Source organism: Phalacrocorax aristotelis, chromosome Z, assembly GCF_949628215.1.
Source record: "Phalacrocorax aristotelis chromosome Z, bGulAri2.1, whole genome shotgun sequence".
NCBI classification, from domain to species: Eukaryota; Metazoa; Chordata; class Aves; order Suliformes; family Phalacrocoracidae; genus Phalacrocorax; species Phalacrocorax aristotelis.
In genome coordinates this window covers 27,742,159-27,765,053 of record NC_134311.1, presented here as the reverse complement: position 1 = coordinate 27,765,053, position 22,895 = coordinate 27,742,159, and the positions used below count along the sequence as shown (strand labels likewise).

The 22,895-nt window shown below is 46.1% G+C and overlaps 1 protein-coding gene across 1 annotated transcript; it reads left to right on the top strand.

Annotated features, from left to right (window-relative positions):
* Positions 1 to 1,893: 1,893 nt before the first annotated feature.
* Positions 1,894 to 8,044, top strand: THAP1 (THAP domain containing 1). Its single transcript, XM_075078395.1, has 3 exons — positions 1,894 to 2,134; positions 2,598 to 2,793; positions 5,816 to 8,044. Exons 1-3 carry the CDS (start codon positions 2,064 to 2,066, stop codon positions 6,287 to 6,289), a joined length of 741 nt encoding a protein of 246 aa, XP_074934496.1. The 5' UTR covers positions 1,894 to 2,063; the 3' UTR covers positions 6,290 to 8,044.
* Positions 8,045 to 22,895: the final 14,851 nt, after the last annotated feature.

The window sequence follows — 22,895 nt, the reverse complement described above, 5'->3', positions numbered from 1 at the left end:
GGAAGCAGAGAACAGCGGCGTCAGGTCAGGAAGGACTTTGCCCCAGACACGCCAGTTCAGATCCATAGGAGAAACAGAGACTAAGTGCACTGACTAAGGCCTTGATGACCTTGACTCACCTGCCTTGGCACCCCCAACTACATGCCCTGCCCATGGGGCAGCAGCTCCATTTCAGCTCAGCCCAAGGCCTTCCATCCCTGCCCAGTTATGTCGCAGGTGTTCCCCATCTCCTGGGTGGACCTTGGACCTGTGTTTCCAGTTCTGTTCCTGGCACCATCTTGCGCTGCTCCTGCCCGGACTCCCTGGGTGGACCTCGTACCTGGCTCATCACCTCGCCTTGTGTGAGTGTGTCAGTGGGTCCAAGCCCTTTTGCCTGCTCTGCCCACCCTGCTCAGGCACTGCAGGACTCTGCCCAAGCTGGTGAGGGCCACCACCTTGGCTCCGGTCCCCCCCAGCTGACCTTCCCGTCATGCAGCCCTGCTCTGCCGCTCCCTGAGGCTGTGGCAGAATTGCTGCCCAGAAAACTGGTGGCAGCAGGACCCCTGGGAGAAGAAAGCCATCAGGCAAAAGCCAGAAACAGAGACATCTGCATTGATAGGAGAGGAGTAAGCCTGTCTTTGGTGAGGAAGGTAGTGCTAGAAAGCTCATTTTTGTTTCCTTGTCTCTTGGCTGACCTAGCAGCAGAGGGGCAGAGCTAGCAGCACTCAGCCAACAGCAAGTACTGAAAACAGCTAATGCGAGCGGCTTTGTGGAAGTATTGCTGCAGCTGCTTGCCGTACGGCCTTTTACTGTCATATTCCTGGGTGAGCAAATGGCAGCGGCTGGTACCTTCTTCACAGCCAGGCAAAGAGGGCTGTCCAGGCAGAGAAGCCACAGCCTCTGAGCTGAAGTCAGTACAGCTTCTCTTCTTTCCTAAGGGAAAGTAGCAAGTACAGGGAGGGAAAATAGACTGAGAAAATTAGGTCCTGGGGTGGGGACGGAACAAAAGCTGGGGAGGTTCACTTTGCTCTGGGGTCGTTGTCAGAGAAGTTCTAGATGTGATGTGATACGTGACAGAGACGACGCTAGAGGTAGGTAGGAACCTTCGTCAGTCCTCTGGCAAGACCTGTCGGTCAGTGATGTGGGACGGTTTTACTCGCTGATCTAATGCAGAATCAGAAGGTAAGCCTACAGAACAGAAAAACGCAGCAGCTGCTTGAATGAAACTTATTTGCAGCGGCGGATCAATTTATTTAGATTGCTATCTAATATTTGCCGGCACACCTGCAAGCCAAGTTTTGGTGAGTGAAACGGCCTTGTTTTACTCATCCTTAATGCGACCGTGTGTTGTGGCAACGTGGTCTTTTTGTCGTTTCTTCTTTCTACCCCTCCGCCGTTTTTATCTGCAGGGAGCCTGGGAACCTCCCGGGGCTGACACAGCCAACTTCCTGCGCCTGCCACAGCGGGGCCGTGGGCGCCCGCCGCCAGAAGCCCGCCGGGAGGGGCCAGCATCCCCGGCCGGGGCCCCGGGAAGCGCCCCCCCGGGGGGGGGGGGTCCCCGTACCCCCGCAGGCACTGCCCCTGCAGCCCCTGCGGCCCGTGCGCCGGGGCGGCACCCCCCCCCCGCCTCGGCCCCGCGGGGCTCCCCGGCGGAGACGGGAGGGCGGGGCAGGGCGGGGGAGGCGGGAATTGGGCGCCGCAGCCGCCGCTGCCCAGATGTGGAGGCGAAGGGCGGGAGCGCGGGCGGGGAACGGCCCCGGGGAAGGGGGCGGAGCGGCGGGAACCTCGCTTGGCGCTGGCAGGCGGCGGCCCGATTGGGGGGCCCGCCGAGGAAGCTCGGCCCCCGCGCGCAGCCCCGCCAATAGCCGGGCACGGCGCGCGGCACTACCGCGAGAGTTGCGCTGAAGCTGGCGCCGCCATCTTGGAGTTGGGAGAGGCCGCGTCCCGTTCTTGTCCCTCTCGGAGGGTCACGGGTGGGGGTGGGGGCGGGGGGGGGGGGCAGGATGGGCGGCCGCCGGTGAATTAACGGCGCCCGCGAGCTCGTGTCCCTGACACTGGGCCCCGGCGGGCGCGGGGGCGGGAGGATGGTGCAGTCCTGTTCCGCCTACCGCTGCCGGAACCGATACGACAAAGAGAAGCCCATCTCCTTCCACAAGTGAGCGCGGGCAGTGGGGCGGGGCCGGGCCGCGGCGGGGGCGGGGCCGGGGCCGGGACCGGGGCGCGCGAGGGGCCCGGGGGGGGGGGGGGGGAAGGGGGGGGCGGGGGGGGGGCGCGGCTGCGGCCGCCGTGGGGGACCGTCACCGGGGGGAGCCCAGGCGGGCCCCGGGCGCGTCGCCCGCCCTGTCCCTGTGGCTCGCTCTGAGGGTAGCCGAGGGACGGCGGGCTTTTTGCTGCTGCCCTTTTCAGGGCGAGGGGGATCCCCCCCTCCCCCAGCACCCCCCGGGTTCCCGAGGTCTGAGCCCCCCCGGCCCTCCGGTCTGGGTTGGCGGGAGGGATTTGGCTCCGAAGATGAGTCCGTCGGAGGACGAGCCAAGCATCAGGCGCGGCAGTGCTTAGCTGTAACCCGACCCTGTGCTGAAAAGCTTTCCAGAAAAGCTGAAAGTACTTCTTATTTACAGGTTTCCTCTTACAAGACCCGATCTTTGCAAGAAATGGGAAGCCGCTGTTAAAAGGAAAAACTTCAAGCCAACCAAGTATAGCAGCATTTGTTCGGAACACTTTACTCCCGATTGCTTTAAAAGGGAATGCAACAACAAGCTTCTGAAAGAAAATGCTGTGCCCACAATATTTTGTTATACTGAACCCAGTGAAAAGGTAAACCCAACGCACTCATAGTTTAAGGTACCGGAATGCGTGTACGTTGCTCGTGTTAGCCTAGCAGGTCTTGATGTAGCCGAGCAGCGGGGAGAAGATGCACATTGTGAAGGATACTGGCTGAGCATGTGCCACCTGGAGGCACGTGGAGGGCTGTGGTGGCCGAAACACGTCCAACAGCTCTTCTCATTTGCTCTGACGAGCAGAGAGGTAGGCTGTCCGATGCTCTGGAGCATGTAGAGTGTTGCACAGACGTGCAGTAGCTCTGATATGCTCAATGTGCGTGTCCGCAGAAGCCTGAGCAGCGTAACTTGGTTTAAAACCTGTGCTGAATTAAATGGAATGGCCAGGAAGTAAGGAAGTGTTGCCCTGTAGTTAAGCTTCAGAGAGTTTTCTTTCTTTCTCCCATGATGATTGGTGGCAACTGCTAATGTTGAAGAGATGATGGACCTTGGTTCTGAAACTTAACTGTCCTTTCTAAAGGGCTCTGTCCTCTGACTTACAGAGTTAAAGTGCAAACAGAGAGGCAGAAGAGTAGCTGCACCTGCTATCTGTCTGTGCTGAAGCCATTTCTGTCCTACCTTAACGGTTACCTTGCCTAGTTCATAAGCCAGACTGGTCCCTAACTTCTGTCTCTGAACTTCTGATGGATCTCCTGTGAGGTGTATTGTTCTTCACTGTGCTGCTAAAGCAGCTTACTGTGAAATGCAAGCCAGTTATGAGTTCTCCATTCTTGATGTAATAACTGCAAGACAAGAATGGAAAAGATTGATTCTTAACTCCTATAAAGGATATAAAATGTTAGATCTCTTGCCACTCTGTTGTAGAGGAAGTGGCAAAGGAGAGGATGGATACGATCAGTTTGGGGGTGAAAGGCTGCAATGGGATGAAGTGCAGAGAGGAAAACTGGGACTTTTGCTGGTTTGATTTTTCTCTTTAAATACAATATTGGGTTTGATGCAGAAATAAAAAGGGAATGTATTTGAAAACCGAAAAGTGGGTAATAACAGAGAAGAGAATATTAGCAGAAGGTATAGAAGGAAAGACCGGCAATGTCCAGGTAAATACGGCTATGTAAAGTTTTCTGTGTGATTACGCTTCTCTGCTATCTATATGACATACATTTTCTTTGTCACATGTAAAATAGTTGGAAAATTTTTTTTGTCTGAAAGTGTGCATAGGGTAATCTGCAAAAGTGCAATTGGTGCAGCAGGATTAACAGTGAGCCACATTCCCCATTTCATTATCGTGCCTGGATCTACAAAAACACAAAAGAGCGCCTTTTAATTTTGGAGAAGGATCTAGTGCTATTCCTATTTGTCTCACGGCACTTTTAAATGAACTGTCATGTTTCTTCAAGAAATAATGTAGTAATAAAGAATAGTAGTGGTCGTCTTGGAATTGAATCCACACTGGTTTTAAAATACAGCTTTTTATCTTTTGCAGTATGTAATTTGAAATACTTTCTTTACTTATGTCTTTGGAGAAGCATTTATTGGCTGTAAGAAGTAATTAGAATTCACTTTTGATGTGTCAGTGATACCAACGATCTGTTCTCCATGACATGTTGTGACAATAGTAACGTATTTATAGAGGTAACACGTGCTGGATAAGCTGCAAATAGAAGTCTCTGTGTGAATTCATCTGTCCAGCAATGATCTGATTTTTCCTTGTGCTTCCAACAAGAGTCAATTTCTCTTGGCTGGTTACATCTTTGCCTTGTAGTCTTTTTACTAGAAAAGTTTGAAAGTGGTAGCTGGTAGGGTCAAACTCTTTAGAACATTCATGTGTGAAATAGATAGGCACGCCATTAGCAGCAATTTCTTATAATTGAGAAATAAGAGTGGTAGTTTGCTGGTTTTGCACTTTCAAGTGATCAGTAGTATTTGAGTGCATGTGAAACTTTTTTTTTTTTTTTAATCATGATGTGCACAGAAGCATTTCTCAGTTACAAATTACACTGTATTCCTTTGGGGCAGAAAGAATCTGATTCTTTGCTGTGGCCTATACTCATGTGGTGAGGGATCCATGTTGTCCTGAACCATACAAGTGAACCTATTGAGAGCAGTGTGATAAAGACTTCAGTTTCGTGTGGAGTTGAGCCAGTTGATATTCTGCTGCTGCCAAAAGGGAGAATCGTGCTTCTCCCATCTCCATCCCATCTGCCAGCCATGCAGTCCTGTTTCTCACTCCTTCCACACACCAGCCGCAGGTGTAGGTCATACCTCCTGTTGCATTGCTTTGAGTTCTAATAAAGGACAGATTTCTGCAGTGATGGTGAGAGAGCAAATAGCTTTGTCATCTTAGCAACTTACTGTGTTTGAGCAAAGAGTAAACAGTAGGGTTGGGAGGGCTGCTTTGCTGTTGAAGAGCTGTTTATTTTGGCTCATCACATCTCTTGAAACCAAACCCTTATGCTGCAGCCTGAAACCGGTGCCACAGCCCCTTCCAGTTGTTGAGAGGCAGGCCTTGCTGTGTCTGCCTCTCTGCTCTGCCAGCTATCAGCCGCCTCAGCAGGTAGCCTTGTTTTACCTTAGCAGATTATCCACTTCCGCTGTGTTTTTGAGTAAGTTAGCTGATAGGTTTAAAGTATATATTGGTAAAATGCAACAGAAAGAAGGAGAGACAAAGGGGAATGGGATGGCAGTGATGAGTTATTAGGTCGACTGAACTCTGTTTTATGGAACTGCAGCCTGCATTCTTGCTTCTTAGCTAATCATGGATATGTATTTGACCTAAGTCTTGAAGTGAGAGTAATTGTTACCATTCTTCAGTTTTTTATTTACTTGAGACAACAATGACTTGAGTTTCAAAGAGCCCTGAAAACAAAGCTGCTTAAAAATATCTCCAGTTGAGAAGCCAGACAACAGGCCCAGAACTGTTTGTCAATTTTGAAAATGTAGGCTTTGAAATTTATTTTATTTCAATTCTGGTTGTTTATGTTATTCTGAGGCTGTAGTAAGGGAGTTATGTTGCAAACAATGTTAAGCATGAAAATTTACTTTTTTTTTCTTGTTTCTAGTCTGAAGAATTTGCAGAACAGCCAGAAGATCCTCTACCACCGCCTCCACCACCACCGCCGCCGCCACCACCACCGCCACCACCAGCAGCAGCAGCAGCAGGTCCAGTGCTACCGCCATCTCCATCAACTCCTTCTTTTCACTTATCTCAAATAGATGCCAGATTTGTAGATCCAAGTATTGGATTATTGATGCCTCCTCTCCAGACCCCTAGCAATCTTGCTGTTTTTTGTGATCACAACTACACCGTAGAGGATACAGTTCATCAGCGAAAAAGAATTCAGCAGCTGGAGGAACAAGTTGAAAAACTGCGGAAGAAGCTCAAGACAGCACAACAGCGATGCCGGCGTCAGGAAAGACAAATTGAAAAACTGAGAGAGATTGTTCAGTTTCAGAAAGAAAAAGACATATTGGCAGGAAAAGGCTATGTGATTCTGCCCAATGACTATTTTGAAGTTGTAGAAGTACCTGCCTAGAAGTCATGAACATCAGTCAAGAAATTTAGTATGAAAATGAAATGCTTTCTAATTCTGTGTGTAAGACTCCAGAATTCTAAATTGGTAAATAAGCAGTCATACAAATGAGACCACTTTTTTTCTTCACTATCATGTCAGTTTGATACACTTTTAATATATTGAAAATGCAAGCATCTCAGAATTAGAATATGCATTTACTTTACATAAGCAAAAGATGCAAGGCTGAATACATTTAAAATCTGTTGCGATTGGTGGTTGGTTTTGGTTTGGTTTATTCTTTACAGTGGCTGTCGTACTTACAGAGGATGGGGAACTGAATCTGGCTGAGAGTGGAGTTGAGGTTGTTGTACACTTAGTGCAAAGCTTTGTCGAGGCATTTAATATTGGCTTTGGTGATCCCTGGGATCACTGATTTCAGAGGAAGCAGAATTAGGACAGCTAAGAACACCTGCAAGTGCTGCAGAAAGATAGAGAAAGGTAAGACACATATTTGGGCCTGGGAAAACTTCCAAACTCTCTTATGCCTTCAAAACACTGCAAAAAGTTAATGCCTGGATCCCTTTGATGGGGTATGTAAATGAACCTCTTTTTCTGCAGTAACTTTTCACCTCGTGTGTTGTGAGGGGGATGAGGAGAGTTCATTAAGATAGCTGATGAGAGCTGTACAAGAGACTTGTGTTCTGAGGGCACTTAAAAATACCCCTGAAGTGCAGTGCTGCACTCAACACGTATGTGGTTGGACTGTTGGCAGGATCATGAAGGCAGTGCACTCTTCAGGATGACTGCTTTTCAAAAGTACCCTGGTAATGTGCAGTCCCCACTATGTTTGAGTGTGATGTTCCCATGAATGCTAGCAGGTATAACATTGTCCTCGTCTTTGAGATTGTTGGTCTTAACTCACATCTCAACCATGTGTAGCTTCAGGAAATGGAGAAGTTTTTTCAGTTATCCAGGGTGTCAGGCATTTGTGACTTTCAATGCAGTATACTGTGATTTTCTTTCTGTCTGTCTTTCTTTGCTCCCCAAAAGGCATCCACCAAAGGGCGGTTATGGAGTTAGACTTCGGGAATTGCTTGATGCTAGACTGGTTTTTAATATCTCAGATGCTGCTGCCTCTCCTTCAGCCTTATTAAGACTCTTTCTAAAAATTAATTTAGCATGACAAAGTAGTGCAGCAGTTTGCACATACTGTCTAATTTGTTCAGGCAATGAACTCATTCAAAATCAGAGAAAATGACATCATGCTAACCCCACTGTAGTCTTCACAGCTGAAATTCCTGGATATATTAGACATCAGGAAAATGACTTTTCTCAGTCCACGTCAGACTCATGTGTAGTGTGGATTCGAGCTCTGATATTATTCAAGCCCTGTTCATGATGGGTTTAAAAGCTTCCTTTAATATCCTCTTAGCATGACATTTTGAAATGTTTTGAACCAGTCTTGCTACTTCTGACCTCACTCATGCCATGTATCAACTTTCCCTGCCATTTCATATACTTAAGGTGAACAAAAATGCTGATGCATCCTTTTGTGTACACTTACTATAACTGATTAAAAATACAAAGCAAATGGCGTGTTGGATTTTTAACTGCTCTCTCTCCGCTTTTCCCAGGACTTTGCCAAAACTAGCTTGACATTTTGTATCTTTTTTCTAAAGTAGTTCCCTGGTTTAGCTGCTGGGTTTTTCTCACAGTGTCCCTCAGTCTTGTTGCTGTTATACTTAAAATAAACCTGGAAGTGCTCAAATGCAAAAAGTGACAAGGAAAAGACATTTAAATAAATGTTGCTATGCTGTTGGCATGTGTGGCCAGATAGCAGATTGTTTCTGTTTTCCCTGCAAAGCACCCTCTCTTCTTACTCTCCAGGAATTTAAAGTGTGACTTCCTGAGGCACAGTGGCTTGCTGCCATATGACAACACTGTGGTCAGGGTGCTCCTGCCATCCCCCTCTTCCCCCTGCCCGTTGGCTGTGTACTCACATTACCACCCTTCTTACTTGCCCTGGTTCTGATGCTGGTTGCTCCCTTCAGTGGGGCAATTCAGCTCACTAAAGCAGAAGGTTTGGCTCATACTGGAGAGGCAGAGGAAGACCAAGAGTATCAGATCTGATATGAGAAAAAGGCAGGGCCAGGAGCTGGGGAGAGGGAGAAATAAGTTCTCTTCTCCACCTGCAGTGAACTCTTGCAAGACATCAGCTGCTTCTGAAAACACAAAGGTAACTTAGTGCTCTTTAACATTCAAGACTGTTTCCTTCCACCCTGGCCAAAAATCCCCATCTTCCACCCACCATTCACTCTGGCTGCTGTGCTTGTTGGCCCCTTCCTTCAGGTGTTTTAGCTTCACAAGCGTCCAGAAAAACAGCCCAACGGAAGTGAGTCAGTAAGGTAAATTTAAGGCACACTGATAGACGGCTGGTTTGTAGAGTTCTCGTATATTTAAGCTTTTCATGTTGGTGAAGTTTTAATGGCTGACTCAAGTAAATGTTCCTTCCATTGAGAGGGCTGACTATTGCTTATATTGAGGCTGTCAGTAGTACCAGGATGAAGAGTGGACTGATGTGCTTCCTTTCATATTATCAAAGGATTTTTCTAAAAGAGATGCCGTCAATTCTGACAATGGGCTTGAATTTCAACTTGTCGTGGTTCAGCCCCAGTCAGCAGCTGAGCACCACGCAGCCGCTCGCTCACTCCCCCCTGGTGGGACGGGGGAGGGAATCGAAAGAGTGAAAGTGGGGCAACTCATGGGTCGAGATAAAGACAGTTTAATAGGCAAAGCAAAAGCTGCGCGCGGAAGCAAAGCAAAACAAGGAATTCATTCACTGCTTCCCATGGGCGGGCAGGTGTTCAGCCATCTCCAGGAAAGCAGGGCTCCATCACGCGTAGCGGTTACTTGGGAAGACAAACGCCGTCACTCCAAATGTCCCCCCTTCCTCCTTCTTCCCCCAGCTGTATACACTGAGCATGACGTCATATGGTATGGACTATCCCTTGGGTCAGCTGGGGTCAGCTGTCCTGGCTGTGTCCCCTCCCAGAATCTTGTGCACCTGGCAGAGCATGGGGAGCTGGAAAAGTTCAGTGTAAGCGCTACTTAGCAACAACTAAAACATCTCCACATTACCACCACTGTTTCCAGCAAAAATCCAAAACATAGCCCCATACTAGCTACTACGATGAAATTTAACTCTACCCAGCTGAAACCAGGACACTCCTGCAGCAACTTTTGTTTTTTCTTTTTTCCTTTAAAAAAACACCCTCTCTAACTCCTGATGCAGTTATGCTAGGGCTAGGTGTAGACTCTGCTAGGCCCATGAGGGCTGTCGATGTCATAGAGTTCTGAAGTGGGGAAAAAAGGCTGGCAATGAAACAAGCGATTGTCTTTCAGCAGTTGACTTTTCCTGCACTGTACCCTACCCTGCACTGTACTGGAATCTCTGTGATAGCAATATAGAAAGATGAAGGCTACCTGCTACTGGCCAGGCTAGGAAAGGAATTCTGCCTTTTAATGTAAAATTAGTGATCACAATATGTTCCCAAAGCGTTTGGTAAAATTTCCTCTTTTTTTAAAGTGGGATCTGTTATATTTGCACAATCAGCTTTAAGAAAGGGCTGCATCACTTCCTGTTTTGCTACCTGCACATAGCAGCAGTTTTGTAAACATCTCTGAAAAAAGTGGTTGGGAATTAAAAAGCGGAGGTGGGAATGTAGAATGGCACGTGGTTGTCTAACTGCCTGTGAAGTAGCTGACATTTGTTTAAATGCATGTAACTGCACTTCACTGAAGCTTATTTTATAAAGCAAACAATTCAAGGACGTTAGAAAGCAGCAAAGTCAGCAAAAATGCTCCATCCCTAAAATGTGTACAGAGAGATTTGTTTTGAAATGGGCTGATGCTTCAACAGGCAGAAATTAGAGATGCTTCTAAAAAGAGAAGTGTTGACTTACTTCCCCCTGTTGCCCCAATTTCCCTTTTGCAGTGGTAGGTTATCTGACCTGTGTGTAGTGTTCGCTTGTTTCCTCCTTACACCTCTGCAAAGTATTAGATTTCCCTAATCCTGACTGGGACAGTTCTAACCCAGCGGTATGTTTTATGGGGAAAAAATGAATGGCTAAATACTTGGATTACTGCTTGTCACACTGAGGGAGTCCTTTGTCACTGCTCTTTTTTCTCCTCTGCTTCCAGTTGCCATCTTGTCTATGTTGTTACTAGCGTTGTCTTAACAACTGTGGCCGCAAATTAATGGAACTGAGATTTCCAAGAAATCTTCTGTCTTGCTGAGATTTCATTTTCTTCAGCTCTATGTAGGGTTTAAGGTACAGGTGCCCTGTGTGAATTTTGCAGGAATTCTCTTGCAGCTGAAGAAAGTGCAAACCAAATCTCAGTTTGAATGTAGGAAGAAGGAAGGCAAAGTGGCTGCTTGGGTAAATCTAAAACCACAAGAGTTTCTAAGTCCATTTCAAAAGACTTCTCCTACTAAGCGCTTCTCTGGAACCCAGCAGCTATTCCTGGTTGCTCTTTTGCTTTGTTTCTCTCCTGAGAGCTGTTTCAGGTTTTAGTCTATAGGCTTCTCTGTTTCCTGTCAGTTTGCACCTTCATGAGGTGGCTTTGACAGGGTGGAAAGGGGTGTTTTGAGCTATTGTCTAATTTTAACAACCAAGACACAATCTGCCAAAGCACGTTGATGCTTACAGTTGGTCATGACTGTCAGGTCTGTAACTCCTGCTGGTTTAAGCACAGCACATTATTTGCCATAGTTTAGCCATGGTAATGATTTATTAATAAATGAGAAAGAGTAAACAGGATACATGATTCAAAAATATGATGATGGCAGTAATTGCTATTACAGATTTCTCTTTGGGTCTGCTCAATGCTTTCAACAGAAATTTTATCTTCTTACAGAGATCCTCTGAAGGAACTGTAGCTTTTATTGTGCAAATCGGGCAGAAGGCCTTATGCCATTATAAAGACTGAAGGAGTTTAAAAGTGCACAGAAAAAAAGTGTTGCAGAGTTGTTGTTTAATCCACTATGAATAACTTGAAACTGTTCCCAAGGGAAATTAATCTTAAATATTCTTAAGTTAAAGAAAATGCTTAAATCAGTTACTGAGAAGGAAATTTTCAAGAACCTCTCTTGAGAATAGACACATGACATTGTCGTAATTAAATCATTGCAATAATTAAATCTCTCCACAGTCCTGCCACTGTTAGTTTATTTAGCACTGAGTATCAAGCCTTTTATTGCCTGTTGCGCAAAATGATCTAGTGATCCTTCTGTAGCTGCCTCCTCTGGGGGAGAGGGGTACAGGGAAAATATATTTAAGGCCTGGGCTTACACATCAGTGCAACCTCTGAAAAAGTTATTTTCCTCTGCATCTTAATTGGTTCTAGTGTTCTGTTAAAAGGTCTTTTAGTTAGGGAGGAGCATGGAGGATAACATGAGGCCAGTCATCTGGGTTTGGTTTTTTTTTGTTTTGTTTTGTTTTGTTTTTTAACTCAGGGAGGACTTGAGCAAATTAGTCAGGCTTCTCATTTCCTTTCAGGTTTCACTGCATGTATCTATTAAAGGTTCAGGATCTGTGGCTATACTAGTCATCTACAGATGAAGCAACTCTTCAGTATTTTAGTCTGTGAAAGACATGTGATTTCCTATTGGGAGATCTTAAATTCAGTGACCTAGGACATACAACCCAGGAAAAGGAGGAGCCCTTGCCTTCAGTCATGGTTTCTTCTTTCATCTTGGGCTCATTTACCAGCCCCCCAGCCAGAGCCCAGTACTCTCTAACCAGGTTCCTATAGATGTACCCCAGGACTTCAATTTAGCAGGGTGGTACTGCAATGTACCGAAGTGGCAGCAGAAGCACAGTACAGCAATTGCAGTACACAGAGGAATCATAACACAAATGTACAGTACAAATCCCCATTACTGGTCTCTAAATGCTCACTGTCATGACATTGTGTCCCCTGTTCCCAGGAAGGAATATGTGGGTTAAATCCAGCTCAAGCCAGTTGCTCTCTTCCGAGCTAATTTTCTGAGTTGTTCAGTTTTTATACTTTGTATTGGATTGAGTCATAGCCACCCTCTCCTCCCACGGGTCTGGCCAACTCAGGAAAACATTACTCTTGACTGGTTATTTCAGGGAAGGCTTTTCGTGCAGCCTGAAGACTGACTGATACAGCTGTATACCAAAAACAAAGGTTACCATCCAGAGCTGCTTGTGTTGAGATAATTTCAGCTTTGTTTATGAACTTTCTTTTGTTACCCCTTACATTCTCCCCAGAGCTCATAATTCTTGCCCATCTCCTCTGGGCCTCCTCCCCTTGCAGGGGTCAGTTACACATCCCCACACTGTCTCTGCAGGAGTGTCCTCACACGTCTTTTGCAGAAAAAAGTGAACTTTTTTGTCTTCAGGTGCTTTACAGTCTGGACCTGTGGCTCAGAAAGGAAGGAATTTTCAGGGATGGTACTTGTTTATGTTAAGAGGAAGGAATCTTGTTCTGAGCTTAAGAAATCCCAAGAATTCCATCTGCACTTTCAGGTTTAGGTTAATAACCACAGCAGCTGGTGCTGCAGAGAACGAAGCTTCAGGATACCCATTTTCACAGCTCAGTTCAGAGTTCTCACTCTTTTTTTGTGGGTTCTTTTTTCCCCCTTTTCTTCTTCAATTATTATATTGATAGGATTGGACTCTTCATTCATCAATTCACTGGTGATGTTGCTGTCAGATCCAGAGGAATGGCAGCTGCATGCAAAGAAAATCTAAATGGAGAGAGAGTTTTTCCCAATCTGGCTGTGAGACACCAAGGTGGAGTCTTCTGCTCTTGCTAGAGCACATGCCATGTAAGCTCAGGCCACAGAGGCTGGCCTCACTGCTAAATGTTTCCATTTCTAATATTTTAAGCTCAATATACACTTGCAGGCTTGTCTCATACGTGTCCTGAGCTGATTTTGTTGTGGCGGTTTATCAGAGGGACTCCAGGAGTCACTGCCAGATGAACACGTATTTGTAGTGTTATGTCTAAGCACTGGAAAAGAATTTATTTATCAATAACTTCAAATTATGTAGTCTGAATGTATATTCAGTTCTTATCTTCATGTCTCTCTTTCTGAGTCCAGACAGGAAAATCCTTTTATTAGTTTTCTTTCACTAAGGACTGAAATTTCTCAGTTTTTTAATGTGTCCAGCATGGCGAAGAACAGAGCAGGTTCTGCACTACAGGTACCACAGCATGGAAATGTGGTCATGGATAATAGGATACATGTCATCCCCATGCACATGCATGTGCATGTGGCCATTTCAGCTTGAGGAACTCTAGTTATTTGGAAGTAATCTGTTTAAAATATACATACATACAAACCACAGCTATAGTATCCGTGGAGTTGCCTTTCTTTGATACTGCTGTCAGCTGACAAAAGCAGATTTCCCAGTGGTAACTTTTCATATAATTAAAAACATATATATATAAAATATATATATTATATATATGCATATTATATATATAAAAATTATCTTTAACACTCAAATGTTCAAGCAAGTCTATGAAGACATTGTAATAAATCTAACTGTATCACTCTGTTGATAACCATACTTCCATCAATATTGACATTTACCTCTTCGCCTGTCTACTAAGGTTGTTATGACTTATATTTTTTGCTTCATGATACACTAGCTTAATAGCTGTCAGGTAATTGACATGTGTAGAACTTCAGTGATAAGATCGAATTAAATTAAACTAATACCTCTAAATGGTGCTTTCTTGTGTTGTTTCCAGTGCTGCCTGACAGATTAGTTTCCTAAACCAAATAAAAAACCAGCCTCCTTCAACACCTTTTACTCCTTCAGTCACTGAAGAAATCATAAGCTTATACAAGCAGGAGATGACATCGGCCTTGCTTGTTTTTCACAGTACGGTCACCACAAAGTCTTGCGAGCATGCTGTCTACTGAACCCATCATGTCTGTGGTATGACTGTAGAAGTAAGACTCTTCTCCCTGCTAGAAATCTTTTCTAATCTTCAATGTTAGCTCATTTTCCTGACTTTTTCTTGTGTGCCTTGCCTTGCTCCTCTACAGCATCACTCTTCTCTCTTACCAAAGGTTCATTTAATCTTTTATTTCAGGATTTAAACATCTGTGGTTTTTACCACGTTTGCCTTTTCTGGTCTTCTATACACTGACCTGCTCAGTTACAGAGGTTGTCAGCAATTGAACATTGGGGTATTTGGAACATAGAGCAGGCAGTAACCTTTTATTAAGGGCTGGTAACTTTTTACTGTTTCATACTACAAAATGTGCCACAGAGATGAAAATTCAGAACACTGTTGGAAAAAGCGTTGGAATGAAAAGCATGTGTCAGCTGAAGACTGTGTTGGGTTAATGGAGGAGTTTGGCCTGAGGAAAGAGGCTCGATTTTTATTTCAATGGGGTTTACTCTCTGTGCTTTCAATCTGAGTTTTTACGTTTATTCTACTTGTCTCTTGATTCCTATATATAAGACAATATATGTAAGAGGTATAAAAATGAGCTCAGTGATTCTCAGGGAAGCTCAGAGTATTTCTGAGCAATGTCTTCACCACTGGTGTAACCTTCCTCCCACAGAAATCAACAGTAAAAGTCCTGCCTGTGCTGAAATGCTGAAAGCCTAACTGCATATTTTGGGCAAAGCCTTGCTGAATCCCATGGGGCTGGGATTTCTTCTTTGTGTTGCTGAAAATGGTATTGTCGTAGTGTTGGAAAGTTCACTATGGGTTTCTCTCATCAGCCCTGTGAGGAGAGGGGGCTCTGGGGCAGCATCATTGCCTCAGACAAGGCTGAGCAGCATCGTTTGGCAACAGAGTCATGAACGGGCTTCAGCTGCTAAGTGTTTGATCATGATGTCACAATGGGACATGGGCTCCACAGCACTGTGACAGCCTGCTGCGCTGATGTGAGATCATGGTAAGGTAAAATCCAGCTGCAATGGTAAATGGTTATTTACCTGAGTGAATAAGGTGTCTGATAGCATTCCTAGCCAAACAGTCATCCCCATTACCCATAGAAGAATTCAGCTCTGAAGAATTCTTGCAGGTTTTTTTTTCCTCCTTTCGATTTCACTGATTATCTGATGCTTCTGGAGCTAATGCACCATGCTGTCTGGGCATGGTTGCTGAGAGCCTCCAAGCACTGCAAACCTTCTGAAACCTGTCTGTTGGTTGACTGAAATGTCGTTTGAAGCAGGCACCTTGCATTGGAAGTAAATGTGAGGAGTTGCCCCTGTGAGAGCAAGTAAGGATGATAATGTGGAGAAGGATGACAGTAGCCCAGATTGTTTTGTTAGGTCCTGATGCCTTTTGGGGCCTTTGTGGAGTTTAGGGGAGGTGTAGTTTTGTCTGCAAGCTCTATAAGAGCCATGCCAAGTTGTCTTCTGGCACTCTTCCCTGTCATCCTGCCAGGGTCTGGCCTTGCGTTTATCAGCCTTCCTTTGAAGAGCTGGACCTCTTCCCAGCCCCAGTCACCCTGCGCTGCAGGAGTAGCCTTCAGAGCATTTTGGCTGTGGTCCTGTATGTGCTTCCTCCTCCTAATACACGCAAACTGTTGGACTGTGCTCCCAGTTCAGAGAGTTATTCCAACGCAGCCTTTGTTTGCTATTAAATGAAGTTACCTGCATACCTCTGGTTAAGTTAATTCTTCTGACTGGGCACGGCCAGGCCATTAAAACAGTTATAGGAAATAGGATATTCTGGCATAGTAGAAAAGGCAAATCCAGTTTTTATGTATTTTTATAAGTAACATCAATTATACTTTCTAGAGACGTGGAGCTATAAACATTTGGGTTTTGTATTCAGCTTCTCTGGCTTGACAGAAGCACAATAAATATCAGATATCAAAGACGTCATCCAGTAGAGATAGCTTTTTGGGTCTCAAAACCTCTCAGTTTGCTGTTTTAAAACTTCAAACTATTCAATGAACTTATGCGGTTTTAAGATATATCTATTAGTTACACATGCCACCAAATAATTACATTATATTCTACTAGCTAACATTACCTTCACATCCCTCTGTTATGGTTCTATGTTACCTAAAAGTTAATTTTTGCAGATTACATAAAAAACATTGTTTGACTTCACTGAGAAACTGTGAAGGCATGTGATACACTGCTTTGTTTATACTTACGTTTAACATCAAGTGTTTTCATAGTCCAAGGCCAATTGGTATTATTCAGAACTGTTCTGTTGTAGATATAGGCTATTATGCATGCATGCCCAACTCCTCTATTTCTTCTATACTCAATATTCTTAGACAGCTCCTATGAAAACTGAAAAACCACCAAAAAAATCACCTAATATCCATTGTTTCATTTCTGCCACTCAGAAGTCTACCTGGGTATTTTTTGTACATAGTCATGAGCACAACTGTGAAAAACTTTAATGTAACAAGCATATACCTGGAGGTAGACAACACTGCATTTTAAGTACATAGGTAGACATTCAAGGGGACTGTCTGTCCTTTTGATCTGGAAATAATGGCTTCATATAGTAAGTTATTATGCATAGGAAATTCCAGGAGTTATTGTATGTGAAAGGTGAAAGCTGATTTCTGGGTCTACATTTAAGTGTACTGTACTATCTGTTCATAAGCCAGTGAAAATAGTAGCCCAAAATATGCCACAGATGGTCCCACATATTCTGTCTCTTTGGTTCCTGCCCATGAACTCTTCTACCTAATCTTAAGAAGCCTCTAGAAGGAATAAGTATTGTTCTTTACAAATTATTTGACATTAACCCAAATGATACAGACTCAGCATGGCAAGCAGGCATCTCTGGCTAGAAGGCTCACATCCCAGCTCAAACCATCAGGAGGTAGTCTCCAGAACAGCAGTGGGCTGACTTGAGCCCTGCTATGACATGACTAGAGAAGGACAGAAGTGAGTTAGTGGGAGGTATTAAATGAAGAACCTCTTGCAACCTCCCCCACCTCTGTTTTCCCATGGAGAATTTGGCTTTATAACACTGGTTAGGGTGATCACTGTGACAGATGTGAGTTCTGGTCTGCTGACTGGCTGCTGCCAGACCAGTTTCTGCTTTTTAACCAGGGATGATCCAAAGTAGTATGTATGCACCTCACAGGTACTGCCCCGTTCAACTGAGTGTTATGTTAAAATTTGCACTTTGTAAAATACTTGGCTGTAATGTAGCTGAGTGGGGGGGCTTCACTCTTGGCATGCCACAGCCTCCAAAATATGAGTCCAGGCTAGGTCCAGACCTCCTTCTTCCTGGGCAAGAGTTGCAACCATTTAATATCATACAAAAGATGGGTGTGTCTCAAACATTGGAGGTCTTGCTCACAGGAGGACTAAGCAGCCTGGACCCCAGGTGGATGAAGATGCTTGGCATTGCTGGTGGCTCCTAACTTAAGCAAACCCAGCCACCAGGCTCTGTTTCGCTTCACAGGACTTCAGCATCTTCTCATTTAGTGGGCACCTAGAAAGTCAGGCATGTAAAATCTCAGCAAAGCAGTGCCTGAATGAGGCAGCTGTACTGTACTCACATCATCTGTCAGCCAAACAAGGAGCCTTTTAACATGGACCTCTGGTTTTGAGAGAGAGGGCATGTGAAGGGTGATGAGGCATGCAGCTGGTGAATGGTTGGCAGGGGAAAGTTTCTAAAGAGCCCTCGAGTTGAAGGAAAATGGTCAGAATAAGTCTGAATCAACCAGACAGTGGCCACCTCAGCACCCAAGCACGGGTTTAACCATTGTTAAACACTTGTTTGATGTTTTTTTGGTCTCCTGCCCTCTTCCAATTTATTTCTGAAAGCTAAAGGTGAAGGCACAGGCATCTGTCCTGTAGCTCAGCAGCCCATGTTGAGGAGCTATATTCCTCAGTCCCTGAGTTTTGTGAGGCTGAATGTGGCTGAGATGCTGCAATTTCTGTAAAAATAGCAGCTTTCAAAAAAAAAAAAAGTAGAACAACTCACAATGTACAAAAATTTGAGTATAATGGTCGTGTTTGTGAAGCACAGTCTGACAAGGCTACTGTGTACTTGCTGGTTTGAGTATAAAATATATAACATTTTTCCACAGAAATGCAACTTCTAACGCACGTGCTGAAAACGCTCGTGATGGAGAACTTGTTAACTTCAGAAATAACTGTCTTTCTGTAATCCAAGCAGGCAGCAAGAGGCATAGAGCAGCAGAGGAAAATGCACAACAGCAATTGCATTTCTTTTTATTGAAACATCGTGAAAAAAGCCACGAGCACCAGAACAACATCCAGTAATGTAATGAAGAAAGAAACAAAAGAATACAGGCCTCCAAGCTTTCCTAGCAAATATGTTAAGTTTTCTTTTGGACATTAGGGAATTATCATCTGGGTCAAGATATATTTCTAAAGCTAAGAAGAAACCTTGTGAACCACGTGTGGACAATGTGGACTCACAAAGCAACCATCTCTGATAATTCAGGAGAAGATTATAAAGAGCAAATGCCCTCAAACACAGGCAGGAACAGAGCTTGTAGACCTCCTCTGATTTCTGACAAAGCATTTGATTTTGCTATCATGCCTCCGCGGGAGTCCCCCACTCTCCCACACCACATAGAGCATGTCCAAAAGGAAAGTCTGTTGGCTACCACCATTCAGTCTGTGTGGCGGGGCTATCGTGTCCGAAGAGAAGTGGACGAAATGAACAAAGCTGCTGCCAGGATTCAGGCAGCTTATCGAGGCCATAGGACACGGCAGGAATTGCCCTTTGGGTTTTATGATTGCCTTGGGGATAAAAAGCCTGTATCAAATCGGAAGGAGAAAGCAGAAAAGGGAACAATGGCACTCCCTCTTGTCATGGAACGCTGCGTGTGTTGGGGTAAGGGCTCCCAGGCACCAGATGCCACCACTGAAAAGGAGAGGCTGAGAGATCAATGCAGAGATAGACATAAACCAGGTGCTTCTGTCATTCCCAGAGCAGATGTCTTCAAAACAAAATTTTCTCTCACACCCTGCAAAGTCTTGACCCTTTCAAATAGTTTGCTTACCCCTGGAGTCTTCCAGGCCTTGACACCTGATCAGCAAGTCCATGATGCTGCAGATAAAATTTGGGCTGCAAGGAGTGTTTACCAAAGCAGAGATGAGCTTCATAAAAAGGAAAGACAAGCTGACAAAACAGCAGGGCCAAGCTAGATCTTCATTTACAGATATCAACTCAGACTGAACAGTTGTGAAAACAATCATATTTCAGAGCTAGGTAGCGTCTCCAAGATGCAGGAGTTGACCACAGAGCCCCGAGACATGGTACCACGTCCTGAACGGGACCTCACTGTAGAGTTAGAACTGAAAGAGGTAAATAAAGAGCCTAATGCGGAGGGCAATGCACCATTTCTTAGGAATAGTAATGTCGTGAAGAGCCTGTGCACATCCAAAAGGCCCATCTCCCTACATGTGTCCAGCCCCAGTGGAGCAGTGGAAGGTTTTTACAGGGAAACGGGCAGCGGGCAGTTGCATGGACTGTACACTGTCAGAAGGCACAGGGACTCAAAGCTGTTTCAAGTCTGCATTCACGTAAATGTGGTGGAAATGGGAAGGAGGGCAGGCAGGTGTTCATCACGGTAGAAAGGTGCCAAGGAAACCCAGGTCTGGAGTGGCTCTTGTTCTGCAAAACCTTGTCCCTGTACTTGCAGAGCCCGGTCACCGCTGAGACAACTGCCTGAGCACAGCTTCAAAGTAAGTACGGTTCTGGCAGCCTCCATCAAGGGTTTCTGTCAGCCCTTTCCCAGCTTGCTGTCCTAAGTGGCTGCTTGTTCCCTAGCTGACACGAAGACCTGTTTTCCCTTGCCCACTACGTCGAAGAGATTAAATCTCTTGAGGCAAGCTGTAATTGCGGCCACAAACAGGCTCATGCACGACTGCAAAACTCTCACATATTTTCAGAGCTCGTTATCTAGCTCCAGTTACCATTACGCCGAGTTCCAGCTACAAATGCATCGTTCAAAGCAGGAGTTTTCAAAACCGGAGGAGGGGGCCGGGCGCGGCGGCGTGAGCGCCGCCTGCACTGCCCGCGTCCCGCCGGGGAGGGGTGCTGGAACAGCGCGGGAGGGGAGGGCGGGAAGCGGCCGCGGGCGAGGCCGAGGAGGGAAACGGCGAGGGGGAGGTGGAGGGTCCTTCTCTCGGCGTGAGAGAAGGAAAAACAGGAGGAGGAGGAAAGTGGAGGCTGTGCTGGGGCACTGCTGGAGAGGTGAAGGACGGTGGGTTGCGGAAAAGGGTGAACGGAGGAGGAGGAAGGGATGGAGGGCAAACAGCCGGGAGGGAGAGTGCTTGGTGGGGCCTGTAAGCAAGGCAAGAGGAGTGACAGCAGGAAGGTGCCGGGGGCGGAGGGGGGGACGGGGAGCTGAAGGAGAGCGGAGAGGCTTCAGGGTGCGTGCGCAGGGGGGCGGCTGGCTGCCAGCTCTGTGCCCTCTGGCACGTGGAAGTGCCTGGTGCTGCAAAAGTTGCAGGTGAGCTGGGCTAAAAACATCCCTTGCCTGGAGCAGATGCATGTTCTTGGAAGCTGCAGATGGGGACAGGTGTCTGCTGACAGGAAGGACCGAGGGCAGAGAGGACTGGAGGGGAAGCACAAGGGCAAAGAGGAGGCTCTAGGAGCGCTGCTCTTTCCCACCCCGCTTTTGCTCTAAAAACTGACCCTCACCCCTTTGGGGCTGGTGTTTGCCTGTTGGCTCCCTGTGTGGTGTGAGATGGCACAAAGGTGACTCAGTCCTCCCTTGGGAGCTCTGCAGAGCCTGGCTCCATCCCAAATACTGGCACCCCATCTGCGCCTCCCTTGCCTCCTGGCATACCAACCCCAGCAACCAGGGAGGCAGAGGCAATTGGAGAGATGGCATTTCCACCTAGAAGGTGCCTTCTGCCCTGTAGCTGCTGCAACAGCTTCGCCTCTCCAGCCTCCCTTTTTTCTCACCTGTACAGCTAACAACCCTGGAGGTGCTGCAGTCTCCTCTCTGGCTCTTGGTCCTGGAAATGGGGCCTCTTGGTTCTGGCCTCACAGCATCTCCCATCCATGTCCTTCCTCTCCACTGTCCTCCTCCCCTCAGTCCAGGTTCCCCATCCTCTGGTTGCCAGCCAGCACTGCCACCTCTCCCTGGAAAACATGTTTTCCACACGCAGCTGCGTGACACCTTCGGGTAACGTGGCTTGGCACTCTCCATCATAACCTCAAGTTTTCAGTTGCTCCTAATATTGACCATGTGGTCTCAGACTGATGGATTTGTGCCTCTAGGTGGATTTATCTTTTTTTTTCCCCTCTCAAGACTTTGAGCTGCCGAGAGAGCATCAGGTCCAGTTCCAGCATTGCTTGTGCTTGGGCATCTCTTGGCTCTTTGCAGCCTTGAATTGCAGCCTCATACCAGTTACAAATCCCATGAAGCCCGTGGAAAAGCAAAGGCAGGTTCTCAAAAGAGAAGATTCAAGTTTTACCCAGGAATTAATTTGCTATCTTGGGGTGGATGCTCACATGCTTCATGGCCCAGCTTGTAAATGGAGTATTCAAGTGTACCTCCCTTCCCAAAACTCTGGAGAGGATGGCTGAATAAAGACTTGTAAACAGAAAGCATCATCAACAAGCAAACAGAATTTATTTCTCCAATACTCTTCTCTGGTTGCTAGATAACTCTGGAAACCAAAGATCAGGCAAGGTAGGTCCTTAGCCCTTGTCACAATCTAGGCAGTGGGTGGAGGTGAAGCAAGCATACGTCCTATTTTCCTCCAAGCAACTACCATGTAGTAGCAAAAAACCTACCTCTGTAGCCAACTAATAGATTAACTTCATTACCTCAAAGCAGCAGACCAAAGCCTTATGAAAACAAGTTTCTCTTCAATCTGTGATATAGCGTTGTCTAACAGAGCGGTGCCTGGATGTGATCTCAGGCAGTAATTACGATCAGAGGTGTCAATGGGCAAAGGCTGGGGCTTGCAGTTGTGAAGCTGTGGTTCAGCAAAGGTAATGGATGATGCCTGAGGATGCTGAGCCCTGTAAAGGACCAGAAGCATGCTGGAAAGCACAGGGTAGTCTGCACAGAATATTTTTAAGGGTAGCTTTGTTGCAGAAAAATTTGCATCAGGCAGGGTAATTGTGTTTAGTCCATGCTCAACTTTATGGCGGTTTGTGGCACTGTCTGTCCACACCACTCCAGCCAAACATCTGCTGTTCTTTTGACACCAGCAGAAAAAAGGGCCCTTATGGTGCACATTGATGAGTTGTGTGCTTATGCCTGGTCTGGATCTAATGGGTAAACTGAGCAGTCTGGTAGTGACAGCAGCTGGTGATACAAGACACTTCATTGAAGGCAGTCTTTTGATAGCGCTGTTGTTTTTGAGTTTCTGCAGCTGGGATGAGGAAAGGTGCAGAGGAAGCCAGCTGCTCCTCCAGCCTTTCTAGATGAACACTAGAAGAATGTGTCTGGCAGAGCTGAGGAGCTAACGAAGGCCCTTGCAGCTTTCCCACGTTAGTACAGTAGCAGAAAAGGCAAACCTGCTGAGCTGCTGCCCATGGCCTGCCCAAGAGCTACTGATGAGGCAGGCTGCAAGTCCACAGCAGCACAAATAAGATGGTAGGACACTAGAAGGTTACTTGTAGCAGCAATGTGACTTTGAAC